General features: G+C 37.0%; 1 protein-coding gene across 1 annotated transcript in view; it reads left to right on the forward strand.

Moving 5' to 3' along the window:
* EYS (eyes shut homolog) overlaps positions 1-5990 on the forward strand; it is a 1660061-nt gene extending 1654071 nt beyond the window's left edge. The window contains 1 exon segment of the mRNA XM_065888819.1: positions 4801-5990. Within this exon segment, the coding sequence (XP_065744891.1) occupies positions 4801-5990 (1190 nt within the window).
* The last annotated feature ends 6132 nt before the right edge of the window (positions 5991-12122 follow it).

The raw sequence follows: 12122 nt of genomic DNA on the forward strand, positions 1-12122 counted from the left end.
CCTATGTCAAAATGGACAAAATATGCATATAAAAGATAAAGGAAAGGAAGTCATGACTGATATATTCCCAGTAAATCCATCCACATTTATAACTCAGAAAAATTCCTTTAAGTTATTCAGTCATTTAAATAGTAAACCTGGGACCCATGTTCCAAAATAAGTTTATAAAAATGTTTTTTTAACTATGAAAATTGCATAAATTATCATAATATGAAATAAAAATATTTTATGTTTCAGTTTGAAAATTTGATTTTTTATTGCTAACTCTTGATTTCCATCTTCATAATATCTTTCTCCAGAACTTTGACAAAGACATTTGCCTAGTTACATTTCTACTGCCAAATATTTTTAAATGTTTACATTTGGCTTTTCTTTCAACTTGTTTCTCAGAAAATGAAATTTTGGTAATGATAAATAAATCAGTTTATTTTGTTTCAACAGTGAACAAAAATGATGCTCTGATTTTCACAATCTAGTATAAGGAGTTCTTTTAAAGGTGTCTCATTATGCTGCTAAATAATGAGACTCTCAGAGAATTAGACAAAAGTGGTTCCATCTCAAGGCACTGGTAAAATACTTTCAAAATAATTTCAAGGAGAAAAGATGATAATCCCAAAGGAAAAAGATAAATCTCTTAGGTTTGTTCTCCTGAGATTTGATATTTGGTTTTAAATGTATGATTGATTTAAATCTCCCCGTGAAAATGCCAAATGGGAGAATCATGTACAAACAGAAAATTTCTATTTTTAAATCAAGAGACATTAAAAGACAATCATTTTAAGTTGTATTGCTCATAAAAACTCAAGGTTAACCTTTGTATGATAAGGGCAGAAAATCAAGAGATAGTCAGGACTGTGACTGGCCAAGAACGTTGTGCTATCATTTTATAATCGGTACACTGGATAGTTATATTTATGTGTATAAAATAAAAAGCTCATTTACATTAACACACATAGGACAGAGGGAGCACACTTTCTTACATCTAAATAGCTTTGTATTTCAGTTCATAACCGTCAAGATTTTCCTTTTTTATGCCCTTAGACGCTATTAACAAAGATGAAAATAGATTAGTTTCATGTCATAACTGGTGCTGCATTTGACACTTATGTAAGGAACTCATGAAAACTTTAAAATATTAAATCTATACTCTACATTCTCAGGCTCGGATTAACCTGAAGGTAATTATCAGATGAAAGGCATAAACTGATTTATTAATAATCAGGTGGTAAAGTATGTTTCATTCATTCAAGGTTGCATAAAATACAGGTGACTGCCCCGTACTTTGACCTTCTCTAAGAGCTATGTCTGATATAAACATTAACCAAGCCTTCTAGCTGATCCTCTGCTGAGAGGAGCTATTGGTAAAAATGCCCAAACATTTAATACACAACGTCAAAACCCACAAATTTAGGTATCAGCAGCCAGTTAGGTTTTCATATGTAGAAAAACAAATTCTCCATTAACAAGGTTTCTGTTTCTCTTTAGAGCTTATTAATTTGAATAATTTCAAATAGTGCAAAATTTAAAACAACATAACTTAAAAATTATCCTAGTTGATTTTAGATCTCTGATTATGGAAAGAAATTTTAAAGAGATAAACCTCGGCACTTGTTTATCTGTTTCTGCTAAATATTTAATACCTTAAAGTGAGCTCTTTTGATACAAAATCAATTTTATGTTAAGCACCAATTAATCACAGATAGCCTGAATTCATCCTGATGTGGTTACAATCCTCACAGATAAATGTGTATTGAAATAGCCTCGTCACCCACAATGTAAAGTTAAAGCATATTCAAACAACTGAACAATAAAAGAGAAGTAAGACAAGAGCATACAAGCAAAGTCACGTTAAGATTAACCTTCCCTGGCTGAAGCTATTCTCCTTGATCTTTCTTCTAGTTGTCAACTTGGCCAGTAATATTACAGATCACAGCTTCAGCTTTCCTAATCATTTTTTAGATATTTTTTATTCCAACGTAGCTCCTTATTGAGGATTATTGACTATAGAACAGGCTACAAGTAGCAGGAGAAACTTCTTCCATGATCCTGTGAAAGAGGTTTGTGCCCATTTGCAGGCCATGAAGTATATTCGGAGTGTTATAAATTTTAAAACTTAATATCAATTATATTTCATTGTTCTAGGTTCTGTGGTATAAAAATGTAGATGATTCAATCTGTATTTAATTTTTTCACATATAACCTAAAATCTCATAATGCAGCTTCTCTCTTTCTTTAGGCTTAAAATGGTGTTTATGTTAGAAAATCCATGAATAAACTGAATTTCTTCCTTTTGTCGGGAAAAATTTTAAACTTATGTATATTACAGGGAAAAGATGTTTTTGTTTTTGTTTTGTTTTGCTTTCGGCCTAAAACTAGTTGTTGAGAAATACTGAGTCATCTCACCCCACAAGTATACAAAAGGAATTTCCTAATTGAACAATTAGTTATGAGCATCTTCTGTGCCAGACACTGTGCACGGTGCAGGGGATAAAATGTTGAGCCAAAGCGGCACAGATCCTATTCTCAAGAAACTTACAAGTTGGTGGATAAGGCAGCTGTTAGTCAAATAATCACGGATGCAATGACGTAGATTATATTCACTAGAAATTCTCTATGAGGAAAATGATTAAAAACAAGACAACCGTATTTTGCATGGGCTCATACAGGTGGAAATGAGAGGTGCGTGACTTTAGAGCTGCTAGGTCTCCCAACCATCCTTGAATAGCCTGGTGTGGACCACAAAGGGGAGGAAAAATAACAGACATTGGGTGCTGGAAGGAGGTGAGACAGTGTGGACCATGCATGTAGGAGGAGAGTACCACTTGTCAAGAAATCTCCCTGGACAAGAAAAGGGAAAGTTTTATTGGTTGTGAAATGTTAGGGGGAAGGGAAAATACAGTCTCAAGGAACATTTCTACATGTTTTGCTATGTTAAACACTTTGCTGCCCTCTGGAAGGAATCTCACCTTGTAGGGCTACATTCTTTTCCCAGGCATGGAGAGTTGCATTTGCTTTTCCTCTGAATGCCTCACTGAAACTTTCATACGCATGCTGGATCCTATTTGTTCAGATTTGTAAAGACATGACTATAGAGTTATAAAATGAGATAAATATTGTGAAGGAGAGAAAACTAGTGCTATTAAAGCAACAGTGGAATCAAAGAAGACTTCTCTGAGGAAGTGGCATTTGATCCGAGACCTGAAAGATGGGCAGGAGTTACCTAGAGTAGGTGGAGCGGGACGGGGAAGTTTTCCAAGAAAACAACACACGCAAATGTTCTGTAAGAAAAGGGTAAACCCTAACAAGGTCAGTGCTGCTGGAGGAGAGGGGAGAGCACTCCCAGTAAGGCTGCTGGAGAGGGAGTCTCTATACCTTAAAGAATCTAGGTTCTTATCCCAACAGGGAATGCCATTAAAGGATAGCATAATGATCAGACTTTCATTTGCAAAGATCATTTGAGCTTCAGTGTAGATTAGAAAGTCAACTGGAAAGCAAGAAGGGTGGAGCGGCTCTCCCAATAGATCAAGCTGGAGATGACAGTAAATTTAACTAAGGTGGCAGGAGAGAAGTGGGCAGGATGAAGGTGTTTACAACGAACCAAAATGCTAGAAAATCTGTTTGATCAGAGACCCAGGATCACACTTAAATGTTGTATCTGATCACTGGATGGATGGAGTGACTTAACTGAGTTTGGAAAGACTGAAGGAGACCAGGTGTATGGAAGGAAGTTCACAAACTGAGAGAAACTTTGGAGCTTGAGGTGCCTTTAAAACACCCAAGCAGAGAGCTCATAGAGATTTGCGTACTTGTAGATAGAGCTTGCTGCCAAGCGCATGGCTGAAACTTTGGAAAGCACATCATATGAGATTTTCATAGCACCACCACTAAATCGCTCTTACTTCTGTGAAGGAGAAATGTCGCTGCTCTATCAGTAAACAAAGGATGTTGCAGCCATCAAGCCACCACATTGCAGCCTCCCCAGGTGAGCCCTGGGGGAACGCAGGATGGAAACAGGATGCCCCGCATCAAGCAATCAGCTGCTGCAGCCACACCCGACGGTGCACCCTGAGGAGACTCAGGATGAAAAAGCACAGGGCACTGGCCCCAGGTAGCTGAGGTGCATGTCAAAGGAATGATGTCAGTGAGCCAGACTCTTGCATTTTCCCACACATAGAAAAGCACTAAAGTCCTTAGCTTGAGATGTCTGGTTTTCTTTAATTAACAGTAATCTTTTGATATTCTGACCACCTGGTCTTTGTTGATTATTTCCTGTTGTCATCCGTCTCCCCGCACCCCGGCCCCGCCCCGCCTCTTCAGAGCAGTCCCTCAGAGTGATTTGAGAGTCCTGTCTCCCGGGCTTGAAGTCCTTAGAAAGTCTGCCAAGTAAAACATAATTCTCAACTTGTAGGTTGTGCATTTTTTCCAGTCAACACTTCTCTTATCTTCCCCCCACCAACAACGTCTGTCAAAAACAGCATCAGTGGCTCAGAGTCAAACATCCAACTTAATTTTTACACATTCATCCTTAACTTAAACCGTTAAAAGAAAAACCTCACTTTAACTTGGTACCACAATACATTCATTCAGTGTGAAATATTTACAACCAGGGAAAACATATGTGGCCAACTCCAGAGCAAAAGAATACAGGATATGTGTATGAATGTATAGATATATTTTGATCTGTAAATGGACACAAAACTCTCTAACATAACTGTGATCAAGATTTGTAATCTTTCTTCTCCAAAAAGGGGCAAGTTTTTAATGAAGTGACATTTTACTGTTGCTTTTCTTTCTCCACAGGTGATTTTTTATGTATCTCTTTAGTAAACGGTTCTGTTCAACTCCGCTACAATCTTGGTGACAGAACTATCGTTCTAGAAACTCTCCAAAAAGTAACTATTAATAGAAATACTTGGCATGTGATTAAAGCAGGAAGAGATGGTGCAGAAAGCTACCTGACTTTGGATGGGATAAATGTAACAGAAAAAGCCAACGTTAAAATGAGCTCCCTGGACACAAATACCGACTTCTATATTGGAGGAGTGTCATCCTTAAACCTTGTAAATCCCATGGCAACAGGGAAAGAACCTGTAGGTTTTCAAGGTTGTGTCCGAGAAGTTATTATAAATAATCAAGAGTTACAATTAACCGAATTAGGAGCAAAAGATGGTTCAAATGTAGGTGACTGTGATGGGACAGCCTGTGGGTACAACGTGTGCAAAAACAGGGGTGAATGTATAGTAAATGGCACAACTTTTTCTTGCAGCTGCTTACCACATTGGGCAGGAAATACATGTGACCAGTCTGTGTACTGTTTGAATAATCTTTGCCTCCACCAATCTCTATGTTTACCTGACCAATCATTTTCTTACAGTTGTTTGTGTACTTTGGGTTGGGTGGGAAGGTATTGTGAAAACAACACTTCATTTTCAACTGCAAAATTTATGGGTAATTCTTACATTAAATACACTGATCCAGATTACAGAATGAGAAATCTTCAGTTCACTACTATATCCTTAAATTTCAGTACTACTGAAACCGAAGGTTTAATTGTATGGGTAGGAAAAGCTCAAAATGAAGACAATGATTTTCTGGCAATTGGTCTCCATAATCAGACCCTGAAAATAGCAGTTAACTTAGGAGAAAGCATCTCTGTACCTATGATTTATAGCAATGGTACATTCTGTTGCAATAAGTGGCACCATTTAATTATAATTCAAAATCAGACTCTTATTAAGGCCTACCTAGATGGCAACCTAATTCTCTCTGAGGATACTAATCCACACAAAAAGTTTGTTGCTCTCAACTATGATGGTATTTGTTATCTGGGGGGCTTTGAATATGGCCGAAAGGTAAATATTATTACTCAAGAGATTTTTAAAAGAAATTTTGTTGGCAAAATTAAAGATGTATTTTTTCAAGATTCAAAAAAAATTGAGTTAATTAAATCAGAAGGATACAATGTTTATAATGGTGATGAACAAGATTAGGCTAACAAACTAGCAATTTAAATATATAAAATATATATGTAAATATAGTTGATAGTTATTTCTTTGGCATATTGTTTACTGGAAATCAACTGTTTACTATTTCCTGAAATAGTCTAAATGTTAACACTTCTTTTTTTTTATAAGCTTATAAAATATAGCTGGAGAAAAGATTTTGGTCATTTTTCCTACATCCAATTTATCTGAGTCCTGAGTTTTCACTCCATTAGTTCATTTAGTGTTTATTCATCTGTGAACTGTTTTTTAAATAAAATTTAGGTGAAAATGAATTAGTGATACATACAAAGAAAAATAAGAAAAAGGCAAAAGTATTAACCAAAGGAAAAATTAAAATTATTAACAAAGGAAATATCATAGCCTATTACATGGCTCAGCTATGAATAGTTATATGATTGAAATAATGTGAAATCTGAATACAGACTTAAACCAAAAATCATTGAATGAATGTGGGGAGGCAGAGATGGGGGAAAGAAGAGTTAGCTGGTGAAAGTTAAATCCTTGTCTTCCACAGTAAGTTATCAATAGATATTATAGTTTTTTTTTTAACTTAAAAAGATAGCATATACATGTCACTCACAAATATCCTAAGAAATGTCTAAAAGAATTGGATGTGGTTATCTCCAGAGAGCAGTGCAGACACTGTTGGGTTTTGTTTATAAATGTTGTAGAATTTCTTGACTTTTTAAGCCATGTACTTATATAACTGATCAAATTTTAAAATTAAACTGCATTTATATTTAACCATTCAAGGCTACAGGTCTCCAAACTGAGCATAAAACAGGTTCTGAATAATGTTATTGAAAATTATTTTCCTGATAATATCTGTGCCATTAAAAGCATAACTTGAGAAAGTACATTTTGCCCAAACACCAGTTACTGGTGTAACTGTGAAGAGCATTTTCACCCTCCCACCGTTCAGACTGGGAGACAGTCATTGCTGCTGTTGTTACTTAACATTTTCAGAGTTTGGTATTTATGACAATTTTGCCACCAGGAAAGCAACTGATAACACATGACCGACATAAAGCTCTAACAGGTAGAACAGGACCGTGTGGAGGAAAACAATCTTGGTAATAGGAGCATGTAAAGTTGAAAAGGAAAAATCTATAATTATCTATTAAATGGAGAAAAGACTTTACACATAGGATTGATGCACAGTTTAACTTGCCAATGCTATTAATAATCAAAATCTGCCTGTACAGATTCCAGTCTATACAAAACAGCTAGATGAACAGTTTATCATTGCAGAACTTTACAGATTTTTCTTTTTTGACTTGTTATTTTTGCCACTCCATTGCAATCAGAAAGCTACAAACAGTCTTGCAAAGCCCCAAAACCAAAGTTAGGAACTTTGGCATTATTTGATGGGACACAAAGTGTCCCCAGACATACGATTCCTATCAACATTAGAAAGTGTGTGAGCAAAATATAATGTAAGGTAGAACTGCAGAATGTCTATGCATCAATTCAAAGGTTTTGTTTTTTAACAGAAACTACACAAGACAACTCCATCCAAACTATGCTGAAAAACTGTGACCTAAATTTGCTTTGGTCCATACCATTCCATTTAACTTTGGAGTTGAGATCATAATGTTCTAAAAAAATTCCTTTTGATAGTTGACTTTCAAAGATACACATTTTATGCAAAAAGGCAAGAAAGCTGTTTTAGGAAGGCTACAAAAGCTGCAAGGAAACTTTGCCTATGCCACACACCCATCACATTTGGCCACATCTTCTCATAATACAGCGTGCCTTTCTTTAAAGCAGCACTTCCCAAAGTAGAGTCGAAGGACCGGAGGGCCCCTAGATATTTTCAGGGGATCCAGATTCTTCCTTTCCCAACGACAATTCTGTGTGAAGCCAGATCTTCATGTATTTCAAACAAAATGACATATTGCCAAACATTAAATGCAGAAGCAGATAAGAGAATCCAGCTGTGTCTTAAGTCAGACACACTGGAGACGTACATACATGAAAAAGACCTGTCTCTTAACTAAACTGACTTAGCTTGGAAGTTATTTTACATAAAATGTTATTACCATATAATGGGATTACTGTCAAACAAGTATTTTTACAATTAAAAAAATTGTAATTTCTAGTACGCTAAATAAGGATAGACACAATCCAAAAAAACAAAAGCTCTTTAGAGGTCTCATTAACTGTTAACAGTGTAAAGGGGTCTTGAAACCAGTAAGTTTGAGAATTGTTGCTTTAAAGCTGCTTCTCACAGCTGTAGTCTTACATTCAGATGTGACCACTGGCCTTTCTACACCACACTGCAAGCTCCAAGAGGTTGGAGGGTTAGGGTATTGCTCACCACTTAATTCTAAGAACCCAGCAAATGCCTGAAGAATAGGCACAAAAGAAGAAGTGAACACTGCTACCTAGAGATTCTCCTGTAAGTCAGAATGACTTGGTTAAAATATTTTTTCGCTAGAGATTCTCCTGTAAGTCAGAATGACTTGGTTAAAATATTTTTTCGCCTTAAAATCCAAAATTTCATGTGGTAAGTTATCAACATTATTTGTTTTTGCTACCCTAGTGATGATGGCGTTGAAGATTTCCTATGTGATATGCTTTTCCATCACAAAATAAAAATTGCTAAGGACCTTTCAGATCATTTTACTATAACGTCATGATGCTTCTGAAACAAAGTGTTGAATGTAAACATGAGAACATTTTTTAAAGTAAGCTGAAATACCTTAGCCAAGAGATAGAAATATTTACCTATAAAACAGTGAACTCATTTTTTAAAGACACTTCTAGCTATTGACCTAATATTTGTGTTTCAGCTCACCCATTCATGTACTCTCTTGCTCTATACATGAATTAAAATTCTTTATGAAACAGAAGCCAAAGAATCGGGGTGTTTGGCACCTTCATAAGAGCAGTAACCAATTTTATTTGTGATTTGCCTTGGGAGACAAAAGTCAAGTGTTGACTATGTGAACTGCCTTTTGTGGTCATTACTAAGTGGCAACCTGACCATTGTTTTACAGGGATCTGAGGAGATGGGAATAATGCAACCGGTATGTTCAAACGTTTAAACTATTTGCTTTAATAAGATCCTGTTCACCAGCAAGCTCTCACAATGCACTTAAACTTGATTTATACACAGCCGCTATTAAAAAAAACTGAGAACAGCTGTATGCAAACTCACCAGCTGACAAGTAGTTTTATGTTATCGCACATACATAAACACGTTAATAATATCCAAGTGGCTTGTCACTCCACTTTCCTATTGTTGCTATTATGTTTCTTAACTTTTAAACATTTACTATGGCCTTAGATGTTTCATAACTCCAAAAAACTTGTAACTAGGATTTGGTTCACGTACAATTTAAGCTACAATTAGCAAGTTAAGAGATATGGTAAATAATGACCCTCAAGGTTGTACATCTCAAGCCCTGGAAACTGTAAATATGCTAGGTTACACAGGAAAAGGGGAATTAAGGTCACAGATGGAATTTAGGTTGCTAATCAGTGGACCGTAAAATAAGTTTATCCTGGGCTTCCCTGGTGGCGCAGTGGTTGAGACACGGGTTCGTGCCCCAGTCCGGGAAGACCCCACATGCCGCGGAGTGGCTGGGCCCATGAGCCATGGCTGCTGAGCCTGCGCGTTCGGAGCCTGTGCTCCGCAACAGGAGGGGCCACAACAGTGAGAGGCCCGCGGACCGCAAAAAAAAAAAAAAAGTTTATCCTGGATTATCTCTGTGGGTCCACCGTGCTCACAAGGGTCCTTAGAAGTGGAAGAGGAAATCAGAAGGGAGGGTCAGAGACGGGAGAAAGACTCAGCCCCATGTTGCTGACTCTGAAGATGGAGGAAGGGGCCATGAGGCATGGAAGGTGGGTGGCCTCCAGAAGATGGAAAACGCACAGAAATGGGTTCTTCCCAGAGCCTCCAGAAAAGGAACGCACCCTCCGACAACACTGAGATCCCCATCAGACTCTGATCCACAGAAGCGTAAGACAAATCTGTGTGATTTCAAGCCACTAGATTTGTAATAATTTGTTACAGCAGCATTAGAAAACTAATAAAAGAGGACTGGAGAATTAGGATTTGACATGAATATAAACTTTGCAAATCTGTACAGGAGAACCCAGACTTTTGGTTATGTCTTTTTGCTCACTCTGAGGAACGGGTGGCCCAGTGGCATTTCAGACAGGTTGGTGTGATGGTGAGAGAAAAAGGGCTGTGAAAGGTGTGTGTAATCATCAGGCTTCTGTCCCTCTCCCATTCTCCATTCTCAGAGCACAACCACCACACATTCAGACTTTGGAGAAAAGTAGAACTGAGCTAGGATTCCAGCTCTGACAACAGCAGTCTAACCTCGGATGAGTTTTCCAACTTTTCTAAGCCCCAGTTGCCTCAGCTCTAAGGTGAGTTGTCACCTTGCAGGCTGACCGAGGTTCACATAAAGTGCTCAACGTGAGGTCTGACATACGGAGTGTTCATGCAGGCTTTCTTACCGACAAAAGGATTACAAGGGGCGGACTTGGTAAGTACTGAGACACCCTGGTACATTTTACTTAACAGGTGTGTATAAACTGTCTTAAGATGGTTCTAAATATTTGAAAACATCAAACTGTTTTTAAAGAGCAAGCTTTTCTTAAAACAGGATAAACTAAAAGATGACCTTCATATAACTATTAGTTTGTGTAAGGATGGTTGGTAGGTGAAACTGAAAGAATGAGAATGGCTTTGGAGCTACTACTACTCATTTGAGAACTTTTCTCTTTTTCTCTTTCTTTCCTCACAAGTTAAAAGCCTCAAAATACTCAATATGTCCATACCTACTCTCCACAATATTTCAGTCCCAGCGGTTAGGAAGCCTGGTTCCAGCACTTACCAGCCTTGTAGTACCAGATGGTCATTACTAACAGAGGGCTGTATGGGATCTACCGTGATTCTACGAGATAGGAAGAAAGAATTTTACATTTCCCAACAATATGTATAAAAAACTATTGGCTAAGAGGTAATCAAAAACTGACTTAAAGGCTTTCTTCAGTTGGTTAATCCATTCTTCTTGTACCTTGCAAAAGAAATCTGGTGTCTCATCAACCCTCAACCAGAGAGATCAGTGAAAGCAGATTTACTGACATACATACAGGTGACCCTCCGTATTTGTGGGTTCTACATCCTTGAATTCAACCACCAGATAGGAGAAAAGAATTTCAGAAAGTTCCAAAAAGCACAACTTGAATTGACTGTGCACCGGCAACTATTTACATATCATTTGCATCACATTTACAACTACTTACATCTCATTTACATTGTATTAGGTTTATAAAATTGCAAGTAATCTAGAGATGATTTAAAGCATACAAGAGGATGTGTGTAGGCTATATGCAAATACTATGCCCTTTTATATAAGGGACTTGAGCATCTGCGGGTTTTGGTACAGGTGGGGAGTTCCTGGAACCAGTCCCCCAAAGGATACCAAGGGATTACTGTATTCGAAAATAAAAAAGCTAATTTTTATTTTGGTTTGGGGACTTTTTTTGGTAAAACCTTGAGAACAATTTCTTCATAATGGTGCAAAAGCTGACTGACCTTAGGTTTTTTTGTTGGCAGACTGACTTGTTTTCTAACAAGTCAGCTCGCAAAAGAAAAGTAGAGCAATTTTTTAAAAAAACTTTATTTGAATACAAGTCCTCTGTTTTAGAACATATATGATGATAAATTTCAGAGGATATGGATGACAAAAAAAAAATGGGGGTCTCAAGTTGCTGCAAGTTAGACAAAATGGTTTGGTTTTGAATTTCCACTCATTTTCTCTCCAGTAAAAACAGCAAGGCTGAATCAGTTTCAAAACCCATTTTTAACTCTAATCTGTAGACTTTTTAGGAAAACAAACTTTATCTTCTTAATTTTGTGAAGTCATATATATTTTTCTTCATTAATACAGGTAAGTTAAAATACTGGCTTTTCTTTCCCTCCTTTTGGTCTCAAGTGTTAGTCTCATTTGGTAGCCACTGCTTTAAATTATAGCAATCAATACAGTATATGTAGTTAAGGGTGTAAATAAACTTAGGTTTGGATTAGCAACAGCCTCCCTGTGCTTTCAAGAAAAACGAGCATATGACACTGTAGTTATTTACCCCCCAAACAAA

Source organism: Phocoena phocoena, chromosome 12, assembly GCF_963924675.1.
Source record: "Phocoena phocoena chromosome 12, mPhoPho1.1, whole genome shotgun sequence".
NCBI lineage: Eukaryota > Metazoa > Chordata > Mammalia > Artiodactyla > Phocoenidae > Phocoena > Phocoena phocoena.